The 22,727-nt window shown below is 39.4% G+C and overlaps 1 protein-coding gene across 1 annotated transcript; it reads right to left on the reverse strand.

Annotated features, from left to right (window-relative positions):
• Positions 1-244: 244 nt before the first annotated feature.
• On the reverse strand, positions 245-22,457 carry Sav1 (salvador family WW domain containing protein 1). Its single transcript, XM_042677837.1, has 5 exons — positions 22,265-22,457; positions 18,685-19,128; positions 8,219-8,489; positions 4,587-4,730; positions 245-1,521 (listed from the first exon to the last, which is right to left on the reverse strand). The coding sequence occupies exons 1-5, from the start codon at positions 22,356-22,358 to the stop codon at positions 1,320-1,322; spliced, it is 1,155 nt and encodes a 384-aa protein (XP_042533771.1). The 5' UTR covers positions 22,359-22,457; the 3' UTR covers positions 245-1,319.
• Between the last annotated feature and the right edge of the window lie 270 nt (positions 22,458-22,727).

A 22,727-nucleotide genomic window follows, 5' to 3' on the forward strand; every position in this document is an offset into this window, starting at 1 on the left:
CTCAGGAAATGGCTAAGAGCAAATAATTGAGAAGAGTATGTATAAGTTGCTGAGAAATAGCAGCTTACCTCTTATAAATGTTTGATCACAAGCTCAGTAAATTACCATTTCCCACTGCTAAAATTCCATTAACCACACTCTCAATTTTTAGTTTCTTTCATTGTATTGCTTCCTTGGCCTATTGGCCTTCTGAACAGGAAAACCAAAGTAATACGTCTAAAATAGATTCAAACACCACACATGCAGTTTTCACAAAAATATATTTAATAAACCTGTTATATAAAATCAAACATTTAACATTTTATCAATAATCCAAGCTCATCTCTAACTGGGAGTGCTTTGAATTTTGGAAGACTAAGTTTAAAAGTATGTATACATATTTACAACACATGTAAGATAAATGAACAGCTATGAAATTCACAAGATTCTAGAGATTTACAGGCCAGAAGTATAAATTTGTGCTAATTACAAGCAATACCTTTGCAAGAATAAATCAAATGGGGGAAAATGGGAAGGAAGGATATAGTTTTAAAAGTTTTTTGACATTCTCTAAGATAAAAAAGCAATATAAAATTGATTTAATAACCAAGATTTCTTATTGATTCCCTGATTGGCATTTTTAACATCTTAACCCAGTCTGTCAGAAGGCAGTGTGCTGTTAGCAGGAACCCTGAACTGTCTCACCAGAGTCAGGTGAAATTCAGTAAGAGCTCTGGCAGTAAGGAAAACATGTTAGCAATGCTTTAGTATTGCACACACCTTTCCACACAGGTTATGTACACACCTCTCCACACAGGTTAAGACCTGATGTTTAAACTCACTCCTGAAAGAGTTTCTCAACATGCTTCCAAAGGTTCCTTAAATTTGAGGAGTGGGAAGAGAAAGACGCCACCCACATATATCATTTAGACATTCATCACAAGAGAGGTTCCGAATCCTATTTTGCATTTGAATTACACCATGGCTTGAAAGCATGAAAAACATTTTAAAATACTGCATAGATTCTTCCTTTTTTAGAAAGTTACTGCTGCTGTGAGTGATCATTTCCTATTGAACATCTGATGACCTTATCTTGCTGCATTTTTTAATCAAACAACTCAAAGCAGTTTCCTAATATACAGCATTTGAAAGTTCTTCAAATGATAAACCCATCTGTTGTTTAATAAAAGAAAACTTCTAATAACAAAATAACATGTAAATTTTTAATTTTATCATTACCAAAAAGTCAGCTGCCTTTATTAACAAAAGTTCTTGTTTGCAGCTTATTTGAAAATCTTTTAAAGCTCTTATAAAACTTTAAATTGTTTAAAAAAGTTAACTTAAAAATTCTTGCCATGTTGCTGAGCATACCACTGCTGTCTCTGCTTGCGGTTTTCCAACTCAGTGAGAAGAGCCTGTCTGTAGGCTTCATACATTTTAACAATCTGTTCTAGTTCTTTCATGAAGAGCAACTTTAGCAGTCCCTGGTATTTATCCAAGTCAGCCAGCTGGAAGAGTTCCCACTTCAGAATGTGGTCATATCTATTTGAAAATACAATGTTCACAACATATACATCAGCACGTATATTTATAACAATAAACTAATCTATTTTTATAAATATTAATTTGTACAAGTAAATCACTAAGGTATTTCTTAATTGTCATATAGGATGGGTCAAGGCTACAATCCTAATGAGGGAGAAGCTGGAGGTCCAGGATTGAAACTAGTCCATGCTTGTTAGAGTCCATCTCAACCAGTGGCTGGTACAGTGGCACATACTTGTCATCCCTAACAACACAGTGAAGCATAAGTATGAAGATCACAGCTCAGACTGTCCTGAGCATAAAATTTTGAGACTCTACCTAGAAAATAGCCAATGCAAAAAAGGACTCAAGTAGTAAAATGCCTGCTCAGCAAGAAAGAGACTCTGAGTTCAATCCTCATTACTGTTCAAGACAAACAAAAAAAAAAGATATTTATTAAGCTGGTATTTGATATACTTTTCCCTCTTTTTCTTTCTTCTTTTAAACTAGTGTTCCACTATATTGTCCAGACTAGGTTTGAACCTCTGTGCTCAGATGTCACTATGTGCATCTGAGCAGCTGAGACTACAAGTTTGTACTATCACGCCCAGATTTAAACACATTGTATTTTAGGGAAGGGAGACAACTGTTATCATTCAAGTGTACCTATTTCTCTTAAGTATCAGTTATTTTAATGTGCTAGAAAATAAAACATCAATTTCTATAATTTATGAAAAACACATTCGTTGCTATTCATAGGTTCATAAAAGCTTTCAGGAACTGAAGAATAGAACATACTGTGCCTACACATGAGAAGGTATGAAAACAGATGAAGTCATGTGTGTCATTAGTGCTGATCTGTTTGAGGAATGATGTTCACTATTGCAAACAAGGAAACCAAAAGGAGAAGCAAGGAAGAGAAAACATTATTTGTAGGCTAACCATTCCTTAGATGAGTACCTAGCATTAAAAATCCCAGAAGAACAAGAATAGAGAATGAAACTTTTCAAAATCAGAGCATGTGTGTATGTCTCTGCTCCTGTGCACACGCACACAAAAAACCTGAGGTTTGAGCCTAGATCCTGTCTCTGAGTTTGTTCTGCTTAAGACTACCTCTCTACCACTTAAGCCACAGTATCATTTCTGGGGTTTTTGGTAGTTTAGTGGAGATAAGTCTTCTTGCCCAGGCTGGCTTTGAACCACGATCCTCAGATCTTAGCCTCCTGAGAAGCTAGGATGAAAGGCAGGAGCCACCAGCAGCTGGCATGAGATTATATTTAATATATCATGGAAGGCCTCTCCAGTCCTCCTTCAATGCTTAGTGGATCACATGTTGAAATGGGATTATGCAACCAACCTCAGAAATAACTTACCCTTTGAAATGAAAGATTTGAAGACTGTACTCTCAATTCAATTTTTTTGCTTAAACATAAAAGAACAGAATTTTAAAGCAGCTGCTGCAAGTGTTCAGTAGCCAAGTACTGGTGGCTCATGCCTATAGGTATTCCTACTTAGGAGGGTGAGACCTAGAGAATCTCTGTACAAAGCCACTCCAGGCAGAAGACTGCAAGGTTCCATCTCCAATTTAAAAAATACCTGACAGGAGGTATGGTAAAGCATCAGCTATGAGCAAGAAAGCTGAGACCTGAGGCCCTGAGTTCAAGTACTGGTAACACACAGATAGTGTTAATAACAAAAGATTCAAAAACAGAACTATGGATCAAGAAGAAAGCTTCAGTAATTTTCTATTCAGGCGTTGTGTCTTATGTCTGTAAATCTAGCTCTTAAGGAGGTGATAGATCAGGAGGATCACTGTTTGAGGCCAGCCCAGAAAAAAGTTCACAAGACCTTATCTCAACTAAAATATCTGGGCATGTTATATGCCTGTCATTCTAGCTATGTTGGAAGTACAAATAAGATTATGGCCCAAGCCTGCCCAGGTATAAATGTGAGATTTGACTAGAAAAATAAAAAAGGGCTAAGGATATGGCTTAAGAGGTAGAGAATCTGGCTAACAAACACAAGGCCATAAGTTCAAGCCCCAGTACTGTCAAGGGAAAAAAAATGTTTTCTATGCTATTATCTATTAGAACTAGACAGTCCTAAAATCATTTGCAAAGCAGAAACTTTAGATCATATAATGTCCTACCCAATGGGTCTTTTTGTAATTCATTTATCATTTTTCCAAAAGGATCATATATGTAACAAAATTGTGTGTGTGTGTGTGTGTGTGTGTGTGTGTGTGTGTGTGTGTGTGTGTGTGTGTGTGTGTGTGTGTGTGTGTGTGTGTGTGTGTGTGTGTGTGTGTGTGTGTGTGTGTGTGTGTGTGTGTGTGTGTAAACCAGGCTTACTACTTTGGCATACACTCTTCTTCCCAACTTCATATGTGTACCAAGAACACAATATGGAACCCACAAGGTAAACATATTCTGTTGGACTCCCAATTTTATCCAATTACTTGATAACTTCAAATTTACTAGTAGATGCTGACTTTTAAAGCTTTATTTTTCCACTTGTGAAAATGGAGAGATACAATACTCAAGTGAGCCAGAATGATAAAATAGTTACATATGAACTCTTTTCAGAACCCATCCTTCACATAGCTTAAGATTTTACTTATTATTCATTTGAAATTGCTGATTATTCATTTGAAATAATTCATAATTCTTAACTAAAACATCTTAGACTTTCAGAGTGTCTTGCTTTTACCACATATTCAGCACTTAACCTAGTTAATTCTTTTATCACTTTGAGGTCAAGCTTATTATATATCCTTAATAGCAGAGGCCTGCACATACAGTGAAGGCTCAAAAGATATTTGAAGAATTAGTAATTCTGATGAGTAATTTTCAAATCTTATAAGCTCTCGTATCCTTTCTTCAAATAAAATATTACTCAGAAGCCCAATATTATAAGAAAAGCACAGTTCTACAAGCCAAGGTTCCTTGGTAACTAAGTTGCTGAGAGAAAATTATGAAAATGCTCTTTGTATGCCATAAAAGTTTTCAATAATCAAGGAAGGTTAAATTCAGCTTAGGCAGTTCAGAGACTCTTAAAAAATTTTGTACTATGTGTTCACTTACTTCACAGGGGCTCGAGCATAAACCTGAAGCCAGTCAGGTATTTCTGCAGTATGGTAAGGATTTGCAGGAACCAGAAGGGACTGGTTTCTTTCAGTTTGCTGTGGCTGGTATGTGACAGGAGGTGGTTGATCATACCGAGGTACACTAAGAGAGAGAATTGACACACATTAAGAAAAAACTCTTAGCAAATTAGGAAGAACATTTGAACATTTTTCAATGTACTTCTTGCCCAGATTGATCATCTTCAACCCCTAAAAGACAGCTTTTAATGATAAAGGCCTGGGTTTCCTAAAACTACTGTACGAAAGTAGAGCCAGGTAGATCATGCCTGAAACTTTAGTTATTTGGGAGAGAGATATCAGGAAGGTTATAGAGTGAAACCTGCTTGGGAAAAAAAGTCAGCAAGAGACCTCATATTAGCCAGTAAGTTGAGCTTGGTGTTGTATGCCTATCATTCTAGCTATGCAAGAGGTATAAATAGGATTGTGGTCCAATCCGGGCTCAAAATAAGCTAAACCTTTTTCAAAAAATAACAGAAAAAAAAAAAAAAAAAGAAGGGCTGGGAACATGACTGGTATGCTAGACAGCCTGCCTAGAGAACAGAAGCTCTGGGTTCAAACCCCAGAACTCTTCCTTCTCCCCCCAGAAAATGTCTACTATATAGAAGGAAAACCTACTTACTTTCTCTTGAGAATTTGTATGTTGTTATAACAGATATAAATCTAAATGATTACATATTTGAAACGTACTTATATTAGCTAGACAATTCTTTTCAAGCTGAAACTAGGTTGTAACCTTTCATAGAAGCTTAAATCTTAGAAGAAATGAATCTCTGCAGTAGGCAGTAATTAGCTGAAAGTTTAGACTGGAGAGATTGATCAATTTTCTCAAAACAAAAAATAAATGTTTTCTTCCTCTAATTGGCTAAAAAAGGGAGCTAGAGTGTGAAGTGCTGGGGGTGAGTACTATACCAGCTTAGAAGAATGAATGGGATGTCCTACAATTACAGAACCTATTTTAAAACAGACTTTAGGGAGGAGACAGAAAAGTACTAAGGAAAGCACTGAGCCACCTACAGGTTAAAGACTGAATTCTGGGTGAGCAAAACTGATCCATTTCAGACTTAAAAGATAAAATTGAAAGGGGTGTATCTGAAAAAAAAATCACTGCTTTCTAATCTGGGATAAAATAAGGGTTAGATTACTCTGTGACGAATAATTTAAAGATAATGTGCAATCGCTCTGAATTGTACCTTCCACTTTTCTTTCTAAAGTATGCTCAAAGGCAAATAAATCACTGATTCTACAATTGAGGGTGATGAAAAATAATTGAGGCTCTGAAGTCAATGTGCCTGCATTTGTATGAATGTGAACAAAACTGCCTTTCTAAGCCTCACTCCATATTTATAAAAGTGGGATAATAAATTCGGACCATAAATGGTGGCTCTCAGGACTGAAAGAGTTCATTTAAATCAGGACTTCTACACAACTACCAGGTAACTCACGCCTATAATCCTATTCAGGAGGCTGAGATCTGAGGATCATGGCTTGAAGCCAGTCTGGGTAAGAAAGCCCATGAGTCTCTTATCTCCAATTCACCACCAAAAAAAGTGGGAAAAGGACCTGTGGCTCAAGAGGCTTGAGCAAAAAAAGCTCAATGACAGGACCTAGGCAAGCCAGGACAGGCCCCGCAAAACCCAAAAAAACAAGAGGGAAGAATAAGGAGAGAGGAGGGACAGGCAGAGGGAGAGGGAGAAAGGAGGGAAAAGGGGGAGAAAGGGAAGGAAAGGTAGGGAATAAGAAGGAGAAAGAGGAAGAGGAAGAGAGAGGAGTTCTGTGTAAGTACTGTATAATATACATAAATAGCTATTATGTTATTTACAACTCCTACAGTTGCTGAAACAAATTAATTATAAAAGTGCTTTGCACACCATAAAAAATGCTATAATGGGGGCTGGGTATGTGGCTCAATGGTAGTGCTTGCCTTGCATGCCTGAGGCCCTGGGTTTGATTCCTCAGCACCACATAAGCAAGAAGAAAAAAGCCAAAAGTGGCCCTGTGGCTCAGAGTTCAGGCCCCACGACAGGACTCAAAAAAAAAAAAAAAAAAAACTAGGGCTGGGAAGTTGGCTCAGTGTTAGAGTGCTTGCCTTGCATGCATAAGGCCCTGGGTTCGATTCCTCAGCACCACATAAGCAAAAAGAAAAAAGCCGGAAGTGGCACTATGGCTCAAATGGTACAGCGCTAGCCTTGAGCTGAAGAGCTGAGGGACAGCGCCCAGGCCCAGAGTTCAGACCCCACGACCGGACCAAAAAAAAAAAAATGCTATAATGATGTAAGGTTAATGATGATAAACAGAAAAATAAATTCTCAAATCTAGCTATTAGAACCACAAAGATTTCTCTATCTGGTGACAGCAAACCATAAACAAGAGATCTGGTTCTTTTAAGGCAGGATAATCTCAGTTGTTCATGAACACTGAGTGCTACTACATAGAATCATCTGACAAAACTGATTTTCAGTGTTGAATTAATAAATCCAAATATATAAAATAATCATGATAAAGCTTAATCTTCTAGGTAATAATTCTAATTTTTTTCATGATTCTGAAAAATTATTCACTAGAATGAAAATCTGCATGACAGCTGATAGAAAGCAGTATCTATTAACATGCTGATTATATTTTTCCCATTTTTAATCTGACAGCTCAGTTAAGCCCAAATACAGTTAACATGAAATAGTTGCCACTTTATTACTAAATTATGTTAATTTTACATTACTTTGAAATCCAATATATATATTTTACACTTTTTTTTTGCCAGCTCTTGGCTTGAACTCAGAGCCTAGGCATTGTCCCTGAGCTTCTTTTGCTCAAGGCTAGCACTCTATCACTTAAGCCACAGGGCCACTTGAGGCTTTTGCTGTTTCTGTGGTACTGAGGAATCAAACCCAGGGTTTCATGCATGTTAGGCAAGCACTCTATCACTAAGCCACATTCCCAGCCCATATTAACAGCATTTCATTCATATTTCAAATGCTCAATATCCTTTTATGACAACTTGTTATAGTATTAGCACAAACCAGATCTACAGGTAATCAATCCTACTATCAATCAAAACAGCCCAAAGAATCACTGCATATTTATTAAACAGTTCTACAAATTTTTGTTCAAGTTCCAATTTTCACTTTCTTATCTGGGACATTAAGCAAGAGAACATGAAATCATGTCTGAAGATGAATAAAAACACCAAGATTTATAGTTTGAAAATATATTTTGACTTTGTAGAAGGTGGTCATAAATTATTTATAGGAATTAATATGAAGCGGCAAATATTTCACTTATTTCAATTTCTGGGTATCAATAACAAAAGGATTCTCTGGAATATAGAATCTGATCATAAGAACAATGATCTTGTTTGTCAGGTTATTGAAAAATAAACACTTTTCAAGCTTTTAAATTATTGAGGTCATTCATTACTAAAAGTAAAGCCAGACGGAAGTGTTACAAATTTTGAGAAATAAGGATTCAAAATCCCAAGATCAAAATACTTTTCTTTTTGAAGAAAAATACTAGTCCAAAACTTAACACAAGATACTCTCAAAACAAAAGTTGAAAATAAAGTCAATATTCTACCTAGGAGCACAGGGATGCCTGTATTGAGCCTTTTTATTCGTGTGATCTACATAATAGGTTCCAAACTCTGATGACTCAACTCTTTCCCATCCAGGAGGGAGTCCTTCTCGTTCAAGAGGATGGCTCCAGTGAGTTGTATTTGTGTTGTGATCAATATAATATTTTCTCCCTCTCATTGTCCAGTCCACAGACCAGCCAGGAGGAAGAGGTAAATCTTCAGATCCATGGTTAGTTAAATTCCCTAAAGATGTAGCAGCAACTCTTCCAATACCTAATGAGAAAAAAAGGGAAAGAGAACAAGTACTCAGTTGTCTCTTCTGAAAAGTTGTTGGGTTATGATAAAACATCCCATAAAATTAATTATTTTTATTTAATTACAAAAAGAGGGAAAATCTAGACTTTCAAATTAGTGTTGGTTTGGGTTTGTTTAAAGCTTCCATCACCAGGCCACACAAACACTTACTTAGTAGTAAAGCTACTTAATTATGTATACTGCTAAAAGGAAAACTGAAACTCTCACCTCATTCAAGATTTAAGATTTGACATTTCATCTAAAAAAAAGCAAAAATGAATTTGTAAAACCATTCCCAGTTGATATTCTCTTTCAACGTAACTGGCTTTGCCCTAGTTTATCAAGGTAAGCTTATCAATGTAGCAGGTTATAAACTCAACATATAAAAATTATCAAGTAGCTATATACTATCAATCAACTGGAAATAAGTTATTGGCATAACAAGTTGTTGAAATAAGCCATTCATATCGGCTGCAAAATTATTTACATAGGGCTGGGAAGGTACCTCAGTGGTAGAGCACTTGCCTTGCATGCCAGAAGCCCTGGGTTCGATTCCTCAGCACCACATAAGCAAAAAGAAAAAAGCCAGAAGTGGCTCTGTGGCTCAAGTGGTAGAGTGCTAGCCTTGAGCTGAAGAGCTGAGGGACAGTGCCCAGGCCCAGAGTTCAGGCCCCATGACCGGACCCAAAAAAAAAAAAAAAATTTACATATAAATCTAACAAATGTGAGGAAACTACATGCTGAAAATGACAGAACACTGGTAAAAGAATGAAGACCCAACATAGGGAGCTTGTCAATTTTCCTGAAAAGATCTTTTAAGTTTAACTTCAATCAAAATTACACGACTTTTTGTTGACTTAGATTTTAATAAACCAAGCAGACTCTAAATTGTATACCAAGACACACAGAACTCGAGTTCTTTTAAAAAGAATAAAGTTGACTTCACAGCTTCCTGTTAAGCCACAGTAATCAAGGTAGTATGGTATTACCAAAAGAATAGACAAATAGATCAATGGAAAAGAAAACCAGGAACATACAACATATGAAGTAAACATTTCTGCAAAGGTGAAAAAAGAAATTGGTGAAGGACAATTTTTCAACAAATGGTATTAGAACAACTGGACATCTATATTCAAAAAACTTAATCAACAACTTTCACATCCCTCATTCTTATATAAATAATTCAAAATAGGTCATACTCTAAATGCGAAACTTTTTTTTTTTTTGGTAGGTCACGGGGCTTGAACTCTGGGCCTAGGTGCTGTCTATCAGCTTTTTAGCTCAAGGCAAGCACTCTACCACTTGAACCACAATGCCACTTCAGGTTTATTTGGAGACAAGAGTCTCATGGAGTTTCTTGCTGGGGCTTGCTTCAAACCGCCATCCTCAGATCTCAGCCTCCTGAGTAGCTAGGATTACAGGTGTGAGCCACCGGCGCCCGGCTAAATGCAAAACTTTTAAAAGATAAAACAGACACCTTTTATGTCCTTAGATTGTGCAATGCATTTTTTGTGGGGGTTGATTGTTTTTGAGACAAGGCCTCATTATTTAGCCCAGGCTGACTGAACTCATAATCCTCCTGCCTCAGCCTCCTGAGTAGTCAAAAAGATATTAACTACAATGCTAAATGTTAAATTCATGAAGGAAAAATATTGGTAATCTGGACTTCATCAAAATGTAAATCATTTTCCCTGTGAAAGGTATCATAAAGAGAAAGAAAAGCTAAAATTGGGAGAAAATATCTTCAGATCACATGTTAAAGAAAGAGCTTTAATTTAGGCTGTAGAAGGAATTTTCAGAACTCAACATGAAGAACAGCTTTTTCTTTTTCTATTATTATCTTTAAGTAGTTGTACAGAGTTGCCATTTAACAAAGCAGTTTATGAATACAATGCCTCCCCTTTTCAACATTCTCACCCATCCCTCCCAACCCAGCCCTTCCCTCATTTTTCTTAATTTTATAGGCTATACATTGATTCTTCACAGCATTCTCACCCCTTCTCCTCTTCATAGTAGCTTTTTTTGGTTTTGGTTGGTCGTGGGGCTTCAACTCTGGGACTGGCATAACAGCTTTTTTAATGAGCAAAATATTTTAACAGGGACCCACCCCGCCCCCCCGCAAAGAAGATATATTAGCTCAGAGGAAAATGAAAATTAAGATATGAAATAACAACATATATCTCTGAAAATAGCCAACAAAACCTGACAATTTAAGTTCTGAGGCACAGCAGCTGAGAACTCTCATACATGGCAATAGGGATATAGCAATCCTGTTCCTAAATGATTACCATAGAGAAATGAAAATTCATGTGGATATTTGTAGTGATTATCTAATTGCCAACCCAATAAGCCTTCAACAAAACATATAAACAAGCTATAGTACAACTACACAGAGAAATCTTTTCAGGAAAAACCAGAAATTTATTATTATTACATAGATGAATTTCAAAGGCTATTTATAAAAGAAGACAGTCTCAAATGGCTTTTTTTTCCCCTCAGTAATAGGGCTTGAACTCAGGGCCTGGGCATGATCCTTGAGCTTTTCTACTCAAGGCTAACACTCTATCACTTCAAGCTACAGCTCCCATTCCAGTCTTCCGGTGGTTGATTGGGGATAAAAGTCTCTCATGGATTTTCCTGCCTGGACTGGCTTCAAACTAAGATTCTCAGATCTCAGCCTCCTGAATAGCTGAGTATAGGCATAAACCATTGGCACCTGGCTCAGATGGCTATTTAAATGTATGATTACATTTATATGAAACAGTTGGGAAGACAAAACTTAAAGACAATCCCTGGCTAAGAGAAGCCAAGGGTGGCTTAGAAGCTAGCCTAGGGCAAGTTTTTGGCATTGATGAAAATGTTCAAACTGCCAGGTGCTTGTGGTTTCAGCTCCTACCTGTAATCCTAGCTACTCAAGGAGCCTGAGATCTAAGGATCATGGTTCAAAGCCAGCCAAAGCAGGAAAGGTTTCAGATTCTTATCTCCAATTAGCTACAAAAAAGGCTGGATAGCCCGGCGCTGGTGGCTCACGCCTATAATCCTAGCTACTCAGGAGGCTGAGATCTGAGGATCGCGGTTCAAAGCCAGCCCGGGCAGGAGAGACCGTGAGACTCCTATCTCCAATAAAACCACCAGAAAGCCGGAAGTGGCTCTGTAGCTCAAGTGGTAGAGCGCTCGCCTTGAGCTGAAGAGCTGAGGGGCAGCGCCCAGGCCCAGAGTTCAAGTCCCACGGCCGACAAAAAAAAAAAAAAAAGGCTGGAAATGAAGCTGTGGTTAAAGTGGTTGGTACACAGCACTAGCACCAAGCAAGAAAGCTAAGGGATGGTGTCCAGGCCTGAATTCAAGTTCCAGTATCAGCATCAAAGGGTTCAAATTCTGACACTGCTTGGCATTACGTTCAAATGTATGTATTTGTGTATGTATGTATGTCAAAACTTAGAACCATGTATGTATCTTTTTTTAATTTTATATTTACTTTATTTAAGAAATAGTCTATATAAAGTTACTCTCACACAAGAATATTAGGGTAGGGCTGGAAAGGTGGCTCAGTGGTAGAGCACTTGCCTTGCATGCCAGAGGCCCCGGGTTCGATTCCTCAGCACCACATAAGCAAAAAGAAAAAAGCCGGAAGTGGCGCTTTGGCTCAAGTGGTAGAGCGCTAGCCTTGAGCTGAAGAGCTGAGGGACAGCGCCCAGGCCCAGAGTTCTGGCCCCACGACCGGACCCAAAAAAAAAAAAGAATATTAGGGTAACACAATCAGTGGCTTTAAAAAAGCCACTTACTTAGTTACTAAGTGTATAGATTAGTGACAAATGCTGTGCCCAGTAACGTTTTCCTTGTCACTTTGTGTGATATCTTTATTGTATCATTACTTGGTAAAATTTCTTTCTTGTATGAAGCCTTACTGTAATGAGCCTCCATTGCCTTCCCTGAAGGAAGTTATTTTTCTAGGCCTTGTGCATCCTGATCCAGCCACATCCAATTCCTTGATGTTCTCAAGTCCTACAGTCACTGGCTCTATTCAGCCTCCCCGAGCATTCTTCCCTTCAGGTAGCTGTTTGGCTCATTCTCTCTTCCTTATTAAGTCTTTTATCAAATGTCTCAACAAGATTTATTCTTACTACTTATGCCAAGCTATACCTCCCCAGGTTCTACTTACTTTATTTTCCCTGTGGTGATAGTTCAGCAAAGACACAAACAATCTCACACAGACACACAAAAGAATCTATACCATCTGTCTGACACATAAACTAGAAACCATCTATTTATCAGAAAACTGACTTTAAAACATTTGAGGTAGTGGACATATGGCTTAAGTGATAGAGCACCAGCCTTCAGTAAAAAGGCAAGGGAGAGCACAGGCCCAGAGTTCAGCATTAGCACAAAAGGAGAAAAAATTATTATCAATTCCCACACAGCCATTTAAAAAACAATTTAGGAGAAAGAACTGAGATAATTCTATATGTAAAGAAATCTGAGGCTGGGAAGGTGGCTCAGTTGTAGAGTGCTTGCCTTGAATGCTTGAGGCCCTGGGTTCGAATCCTCAGCACCACATAAGCAGAAAAAAAAAATCTGAGATAAATTAAGAGAATATACAAGCCAGAATGTATTAAGTAACACATTTAAATACCGATCATCAACAGAACAAGAACCTTTACTTATATGATTTTATAACACTTAAATTTTTGTAATAACATTTTTAAAAACTTGACCCAAGCTGGATGTGCTGAGACTCATGCCTGTAATCCCAGCTACTTGGGACACAGAGGCAGGAGGACAGCAGGTTCAAGGGCAAAGTTGGTAGCTCTCTCCTGTTATCTTCACTACTTAGGAGGCTGAGATATGGGGATTGAGGTTCGAAGCCAGCCTGAGCAGGATAATCCATGAGACTTGTATCTCTAGCTAACTACCAAAAATCCAGAGTGAAGCTGTGTCTCAAGTGCTAGAGTGCCAGCCTTGAGTGGAAAAGGTTAAGGGACAGCACCTGGGCCCTGAGTTCAAGCCCCAGTATCTGCACATGCACAGAGATACACATCCAAATCCACTCACCTCTCCCGCACATACACACAGTTTAAGATGGTAATTTTATGTACACATATATCTTATACTTAGGTTTTCACAAAAACAAAGAACACAAAATAGAAGCCTGTGAATCTTACATTTAAATTAGACTATAAATTCACAATTAATGTTTCCAAAAAGTAAAACTGGTATCTTAGATAACATATTGACTGAAAGCATTAATCTACCTAGGCTTAGTAAAAGTACACATATATGATTCCCCAAATACTGCTTTTCTTTACTGAACCAGTGGTCCTTGAATAAATTGTTAATTCCAGGTTTGACAACCAGAAATACATAAAAGGAATCTAGAACCTCTAATCACTGAGTCACATTAGAAAACAAAGATCAAAGTGAACCAGCCAATTATAATGAGGTTCCAAAAAAAAAAAAAAAATGAGGTTCCAATATCCAAAGGAACAGTTTAAGCATCAAAATGAACTGCCATAGCAATTGACTGAAACATAAATCCTAAGATCTGCAAGTTTACCTTGGGAAACCTTCTCAATATGTAGATATTCATAAAAGAATCCCACATATATAGGTATTCCCTCTTCTAGCAGGTAAAGCAAAATCCACCTGTCCTTCTTTACAGTTAAGTTAGTAACTCCATTCCAAAGAACAGTGTGGAAAGGGGAAAATAGCAACGTTATAGTAGAGAAACCTGACAAAGTTTAATGATACAATAACCATCTCTGTCATAAAAAATTTTTTAAACACCTGAGTCATTAGCCTAGACCAGGAAGACTATGGAAATATGATAAATAAAATATGGTATTCTGGACTGGATCCTAAAACAGAAAGTGGGTATTAGCAAAAAGATTAGTTCAAATAAAACTTCAAGTTAAAAGCAAAACATAAAGCTATCTCAAAACAAAGATTCATCACTAACAGAGGACTGGTGGACCCACCTGTTATCAATCCCAGCTATTCAGAAGGCTGAAATTCACAGGACCAAAATTCAAAACCAGTCTGGGCAAAAATACCTGTGAGACTATCTCCAAAAAACACCCAGCAAAAGAAGGACTGGGCTGGGCGCCAGTGGCTCACTCCTATAATCCTAGCTACTCAGGAGACTGAGTTCTGAGAATCACGGTTCAAAGCCAGCCCTGGCAGGAAACTCTATGAGACTCATCTCCAATAAACCACTAGAAAACCAGAAGTGGTGCTGTGGCTCAAGCAATAAAGCCTTGATCTGAAGAGCTGAGGGACAGTGCCCAGGCCCAGAGTTCAAGCCCCACGACCGACAAAAAAAAAAGTAGGGCTGGAGGCTCAATGGTAGAGCACCAGCCTGGTAAGCAAGCAGAGCATGTTTGAAGCTCAGAGTTCAAACCCCAGCACTGGAAACAAAACAAAAAACAAAAAAATCAGACAAAACAAAGCTCATCACTTACCTTTAGAAGTGGCTAGGACACTACTTTATTATACTGAAAAATAGCAAATAAAGGGGAAAAAACTAACTATATTAGTTAGATAAATGTTTTCATAATTCCAATAAGAAGTTACATGCTGGGTGCCAGTGGCTCAATCCTGTAATCCTAGCTATTCAGGGAGCTGAGATCTGAGGATCGTGGTTCAAAGCCAGCCCAGGCAGGAAAATCCCTGCAAAGACTCTTATCTCTAATTAACTACTGAGAAACCAGAAGTGGAACTGTAGCTCAAAGTGACAGGGTCCTAGCCTTGAGCAAAAGAGCTCAGGAACAATGCCAAGACCCGAGTTCAAGCCTCATGAAAAGAGAGAGAGAGAGGAGAGAGAAAGAGGAGAGAGACAGAGCGAGGGGGGAGGGAGGGAGGGAGGGAGAGAGAGAGAGGATGGCTCAGCAGTAGAGTGCTTGCCTTGCATGCATGAGGCCCTGGGTTCAATTCCGCAGCACCACATAAGCAGAAAAAGCTGAAAGTGGCGCTGTGGCTCAAGTGGTAGAGCCCTAGCCTTGAGCTGAAGAGCTGAGGGACAGTGCCCAGGCCCAGAGTTCAGGCCCCACAGCCAAAAAAAAGAAAAGAAAAGAAAGAAGAGAGGAGAGAGAGAGGAAGAGAGGGAGGGAGAGGAGGGAGGGAAGGAGGGAAAGGAGGAGGGGGAAAAGAGGGGAGAGAGGGAGGGAGAAAAGAAGGAAGAGGCGGAGGGGGGAGGGGGATTATGAGGGGGAAGGGGATGAGAGGAGGAGGAGGAGGAGGAATGACCAAATTCAAGTAACACAATTTTCAACATCTAATGAAATCAGCCATCTAGTCAATGATCATTGCCAAAACCAATAACAAAGAGCTGATGGAGAACTTGATGGACTGACATGATACATCCAATCAATCTTAACATCGAGAAATCAGTCATATGTCACCAGAAATGATGCAATAAAATGTACATACCACCTCTCAAGTTCTTTTCAGCAAAAAGGTTCTATGAAGCAGTATTATCACTACCAATTCAGAGATAAGGAAAAAAAGTTTTCAGTCATTTTACCAAAGGCCACATAGATAGTATAAGAGTAAAGAACAAGTATATTACTAACCATGTAATATGAAGACAAGATCAACTGCAACTTTTAAAGAAAACTAGGACCACCAACAATAAGCTACCAATCTTTAACTAAATGAATATGGAAAAATAAAAACTTTAATTTCTAAATAATAATATATATATATAATAAAAAAAATCATTCCCATAATTTCAATTACTCCCAGAAAAGATTAAATGGCATTCAAACACAATCCTTAAAATATCCATTTTCATTATTTATCTCTGTGAATATATTAAAACATTCACAAGCTAATTAACTACATTTCCCAAAGATAGATAAAGTATTACTTTGTTTCTACCAAGTTTTCACTAAATAGGATTTCAAAGAACTTAATCTCATATATCCAGGCAAGTAACCATGGGATCTATATTTGTAAATAAAGCTCAAAAATTATGTTTTCCAAGGTTTAAACTGCTTACACAGGATAAAAAAGAGTCTAGAACTCTATTGAAGTAATAGATACTAAGCATCACAGCCTTTGTTATAATCAGGATGTTGACAAAGGGAACTAAGTATTGAACCAAGCCAACTGTTTTTTCCTCTTCCTCTGCCAAATATAGATAAAGCTGTGTCTCTCCAGAGATGACCAACTTCTCTCCAAAAATTAATTTATGCATTTACTACAGTAAACAGAAATCCAGTATTGTTTGTAAAACCAAGATACTTCCCATTTTGATTTTTATGATTTCTTTCCTAATCTTTAAATAATATTGTTACTTAAAATTGCCACTTCTGATTTTCAGATAGGTAATTGGAGATAAGAGCCTTACAGCCTTTCCTGCCTGGGCAGCTTTGAATCACATCCTCAGATCTCAGCCTCCTGACTAGCTAGGATTACAGGCATGAGCCACCAGCACCCTGCTTCATTACAGTATCTACATGCCAAAAAACAAAAACAAAAACCTTCCTACTTCAATGTCCCAAGACACAAGGTCAGTTTTTATAAAATAAGATGCTCCTCCACACTATTCTCCAAATTCTAAAACTTCAGTGATGCATTTGTTACCAAACCCATAAATGTCATTTTCCTTTCAAAAACCATCTTAGATATGCCTTTTCATCTCCATCATCAGGTATCTGCAATCCTCCTTTCTCTAAGGATCTATCTATATTAAATATTGCTAGAATCTCTAAACACTTTCATAAAATCACTTGCCTTCTTGAAATGCAACAACGCTTCTGCTTAAGTCAAGCTTCAGCTTATTGTTGGACCACAAATCTCCATTTTTATCTTACATCTTATTTCTTCAAGCTAGGTCATTACACAGTCCTTAATTTATTTTCACCAGGCTATTCCCAATTTTTCCATCTAAAATGTCTTTCTTTTACCCTGTAATCTAAATTCCAAGCTCAAATCATAGTTCAAGTCCTACCTCCTGAATGAATAACTCTTCTAAGTGTTCAGCCTACACAGATCTCTCTCCTGATTCGCTCTCAGTTACAATTAGTACCACAATTTCCACCATTAGACATTCTGTGATTATTGTGTATATATTGGTTTTGTGATTAGATACATAAGGTATTCCAAGAAAATAATAGACACATAATACTAAATGAATTCAAGTTTTCTATAGTCAAAAACCTCATGTTCCTACTTGCAATTAGATGAGCTAAAAGGGACATCTATCTCACTTTTTAAAAAATATTTATCTTGTCAAATTTAAACCCTACAATTGAATAGGTAGAAAAAAATCAGATAAGAAAGTTTAATTTTCAGTTTGTGTTAATTTATCTAATATAATGCAGTACTTAAGGAATAGAGCATAACTGTAACATTCCTCTAATCTCTTCTCCTCCTCATAGAATTGTCTCCAAGTCAAAAGATCAGAAAAGCAGAATTTTTTGTGGGGAGTCCAGTCGTGGGGCCTGAACTCTGGGCCTGGGCACTGTCCCTCAGCTCTTCAGCTCAAGGCTAGCGCTCTACACTTGAGCCACAGCTCCACTTCCGGCTTTTTTCTTTTTGCTTATGTGGTGCTGAGGAATCAAACCCAGGGCCTCATGCATGCAAGGCAAGCACTCTATCACTGAGCCACCTTCCCAGACAGAAAAGCAGATTTTAAATTAGATGATTAATACATTTGTCTATTATGAGAACCAATAAGACATATTCAATACATAATTAGCCACGTGATAATCAATCTGACTGAAAAGCTACATTTAGAGAAATAGTGCAATATTACTAAGTAATGTAGTTGCCCATAGCATACTGTGCTTACCCAATTCTTCCCGTTCTTTCTTCCTTTCCCAAGTTTAAGTCCAATCCTCTGAAGAACCTTCCCATTCTAACAAACCTAAATCTAAATTCAATCCAATTAGAGACACTAATTCTCCATGTAATTAGGGCTCATAATGTTAATAGTCTAGATGTCATTAAGGTAGGTGACAATTTTATGTAACTTGAGTTAATGGAAGAATTCTGTCATTCAGTATAACTACTTACAAAAAGGCTTACACAAGACTGGTAAAATAGAAAATAGAAAAAAAAAATTAACATTATTTGTTGGTTTCCCAAGAAAAAGTATCATCAATAAATGTATAAATTATTTTTATGTATAAATCAATAAATATAAACTAAGGTATCAATTATAATGTCAAGTTACCTGAAGCATGCCTCCCCTGATTCTGTGGCAGTCTTTGGAAAAGATCATGATTGTACTCATAATATCTGTAGTCTTCATGTGCACGATCACCAAGTGGCCGCCTTCTTTGACCATCAAAAAAACTATCTGAATAATAATACCGAGAACTGGAGTCTCCATTTTCAACAGCAAAATTAACTTCTGTTAAAAATGACTGAGAGGAGCCATACTCCCGAGGGACATCTGCTAGACTCCTGGCAAGATAGGAAGGTGCAGATAATCTGTTGCTTTCTCTTCTCAGTATTTCATGAGGTGTTCTTTGAATGGGAGTTCTTAGGAAACTCTGATTTCTTGATACTAGTCCATCTCCAGAAGCTGAAAAGGCATTAGAGTTTGAATCTGGAAGACAGATATCAGTTCGTCTTGGAATTGTTGGGCCATGTCGAATGAATGATGGCATTAGATCTGTAATAAAACACAGTAAAGTCATCATTTTAATAAATACTAAATATGCTTCTCTAAAGTTGCTCACTTATAGCTGCCACACCAAAATCAAAATATCTAATGGACTGAAGAAAACACACTTACAAATTTTCATTTAAGAGAGGATTTTGAGTAAGATTTTCCCAAATAAATTTACAATTCGCACAAATGTGCTATATGTAAGCTCAACCAGAATCAATACAATGAAACATCAATTAGCTTATTTATAAATGAACTACATCAATTAATGTGTAGGCATGTGTGCATGTATGTGCGTGCCTGGACACTAGAACTTGAACTTCAGAACCTGGCTTGGTTTTTGTGCTCACTCTACCATTTGAACCACATGTCCACTTATAGCTTTTTTCTGGTTAACTAAAGATAGAAGTCTCAAAGACTTTTCTTTCTAAGCTGGCTTCCAACTGCAGTCTTCAGATCTCAGCCTCTTGAGTAGCTAGGATTACAAGCACGAGCCCCAAGTGCCTGACACTAATGTGTAAAAATAGAAAATAATCTAATACATCAATTCATAGTAATCAGCAATAATATAGAAGAATAGTTTTGTTGTTTTCACTTTACTTTAGAAAGTGCCCCCAAATCCTTTTTCATAAAACACAACTTCATAGTGGCGCTGTAGCTCAAGTGGTAGAGCGCTCGCCTTGAGTTGAAGAGCTGAGGGACAACGCCCAGGCCCAGAGTTCAAGCCCCACGACCGACAAAAAAAATAAATAAATAAAATAAAACACAACTTCAAGAAGAAAATACTTCTTCCTAAATATGTAAAGGTATATTTCTTTGAAAAGATTTTAAAGTTAGTAATTGACTTTTTGGGATTACTAGCATTGATACAGTAATCAAAACTGGAAAGCCTGGGCTGGGAAGGTGGCTCAGTGGTAGAGCGCTTGCCTTGCATGCATGAGGCCCTGGGTTCGATTCCTCAGCACCACATAATGCAAAAAGAAAAAAGCCAGAAGTGGCACTGTGGCTCAAGTGGTAGAGTACTAGCCTTGAGCTGAAGAGCTGAGGGACAGCACCCAGGCCCAGAGTTCAGGCCCCACGACCGGACCCCCCCACAAAAAAAAACAAAACTGGAAAGCCTAATATTTAGTTATGAAAAATTAAAATTAAGAGATCTCATTTCAAAGAGGCACCTGAATACTGAATGAGACTTTTTTTTTTGTCGGTCGTGGGGCTTGAACTCTGGGCCTGGGCGCTGTCCCTCAGCTCTTCAGCTCAAAGCGAGCGCTCTACAACTTGAGCTACAGCGCCACTTCCGGTTTTCTGGTGGTTTATTGGAGATAGGAGTCTCACGGTCTCTCCTGCCTGGGCTGGCTTTGAACCGCGATCCTCAGATCTCAGCCTCCTGAGTAGCTAGGATTACAGGCGTGAGCCACCAGCGCCCGGCTAAAATGAGACTTTTTTTAATGACAAATCTGTGACTATGGCTTCTCTAAAAACAAATTATTAGTGGGTGCCAATGGCTCATATCTGTAATATCAGCTACTCCATAAGCTAAGATCTGAGGATCACAGTTCAAAGCCAGTTCAGAGCCCATGAGACTCTTACCTCCAATTAAATACCAAAAAGCTGAGGATCAAGTGGTAGAATGCAAGCCTTCACGTAAAGAGCAAAGGAGCAGTACCCTGGCCTGACTTCAAGCCCCAGAATTGGTAGGCAAGCACACATGAGCGTACACACACACACACACACACACACACACACACACGCACACTTATAATTCAAAACAGAAGGTAACAGCTTTCTGGATATAGCAGTACTGAACTCAGAGACAATAGATTATAGGCATTCTTGAGTATGAAGCTCATTAATTTACTTAAGTAATGCTATAGGCACTCAATAATAAGCTTCAGCAGCCAACACTAAACAACAGTACTGGAATAAATACAGCTCAACACTTGACATAAAATAATGCATCAGTTAATTTAACAATTTGATGTTTTTTCAGGATTTCAATTACAGAATTTATCAGTCATGGCTTCAACTAACTATTTGCAGCAGAAAAACAACTACCACTTAAAAATGCCTAAAAAAAAAAAAAGACCATGTGGGGCAGAAAGAAAACCAGCAGTTAAAAACAGCGTTTTAAAAAGTTTCAAGTTTCTGACAGAAGGGGTCTGATACACTTTGTTGAAAACACTAAAACTACAATAAACCTAGAAGGCTGAGGATGTGGTGATAATGGAAAACTATGCTCTCCACCCCTTTTTCTGTGCGATCTTGGGCAAAGACTAGAACTTCTGCGAGCAGCCTTCCCAATTACAAAATGAGGTAATGCTTAAGTCACAAGGTTACGACTTGCTTCCAAGAAGGAAACTTACACAAAGAGCCCAGCTCGCAGGAACCAAGACCAAAACATCAGGCTCTCCCCGTCCCAAATACCCCGAACGCTTTACAACATTAAAATGACAAGAAATCTGGGTCGAAAATCAAGAGTCAAAAACATTTCGAAAGGCTGGAGGAGGAAGGAGTAGTAAACGCCTGATTGGGATGTGAAGGGGGGTGGGGGGGGGAGGACTTCTGGGTAACTTCCCAGAAGTTGGCAAAGACAGCCCGAGGTTGGATCCTCTGCCTGGCTGGAATCTACCCGGGCTTCGGGTCGGCTGCCACCGCTGGTCACGGTCTCAGATCGGCGTGCGCAGCCGGACGAGGAGTTCGGTGCGTGCTTCCCCCTCCTCGGGGCACCGGGCGAGGGACGCCCTCAATGTGTGCGAACGTCAGGAGCGGCCCGGAGAACCCGGGGCTGTGCCCGGGCCTCGCGGTTTACTCCTGCAGCACCGGGGAGTGGGGATGCCATCGATCCCCCGGACTCCTTACTCGCAGCCTGGCCAGGCGTGAACACTTGGGGCCGTGGTGGCTGTTATTTTTAGGGGTGAAGCGGAAGGGTGCTACCCCGTTGCCTACGCCCTTTCCACTTGCGCTTGATCAAACGACACTTGGAGCACAGGAAGAAGCAAAGAACATCTACTTCCCAGGAACCCAGGAGGAAGACGCTCCCCAGCCCCCCCCCCGCCCTCCCTCTCACCGACGGGGTCCCCGCCGTCCCCCCCCTCCCCCGCGCCGTCCCAGGTGCGGGCGCGCCCCGCCGCGCGACACTCACTCCGCAGCAGCGGCGACGTCTCCTTCTTCACGTATTTGCCCTGCACCTCGGCCGGCTTGGACACCTCGGTTTTGGTCTTCTTGCGGGACAGCATCCTTCCCGACGAGGCCCGAGGCCGCACCGAGGGGGCCTCCTCAGGGCTCCGCGCCAGGCGCCGGCCAACGCCGCCGCCGCCACCTTCCGCCGGCGCCGCCTTCGCTCCCGAGCCGCCGCCGCCGCCGCCGCCGCCTCTCCGCAGCTCGGGTCGCCCGCAGGGACAGCCGCATGTTCAAGGCGCTAAGCGCGCCGGCCGCTACTCGGTCGCACGTCCGTCCCGTCCCGAAAGTCGGCTCGCTCCGCGACGGTGCCCTGGGACGCGGTGAGGCGAGGCCGAACACATCCGGCCAGGGCCATGGTGCGCCGCGGGCCGCGGAGTAACCGCTACAGCCGCCGCCGCCGCCGCCTACGGCCCGTAAACTTTCCC

The sequence above is a fragment of the Dipodomys spectabilis genome, unplaced genomic scaffold, assembly GCF_019054845.1.
Source record: "Dipodomys spectabilis isolate Male_0828 unplaced genomic scaffold, ASM1905484v1 ptg000042l, whole genome shotgun sequence".
Taxonomy (NCBI): Eukaryota; Metazoa; Chordata; class Mammalia; order Rodentia; family Heteromyidae; genus Dipodomys; species Dipodomys spectabilis.

Excerpts from the sequence above, each read along its gene's own strand:
- Sav1 (XM_042677837.1), bottom strand. The coding sequence starts at position 22,358 with ATGCTGTCCCGCAAGAAGACCAAAACCGAGGTGTCCAAGCCGGCCGAG. Across the intron at positions 19,129-22,264 it reads GACGTCGCCGCTGCTGCGGA|ATCTAATGCCATCATTCATT; the intron begins GTGAGTGTCGCG and ends GTTTTATTACAG. Across the intron at positions 8,490-18,684 it reads TCAGGGGAGGCATGCTTCAG|GTATTGGAAGAGTTGCTGCT; the intron begins GTAACTTGACAT and ends TTTTCTCATTAG.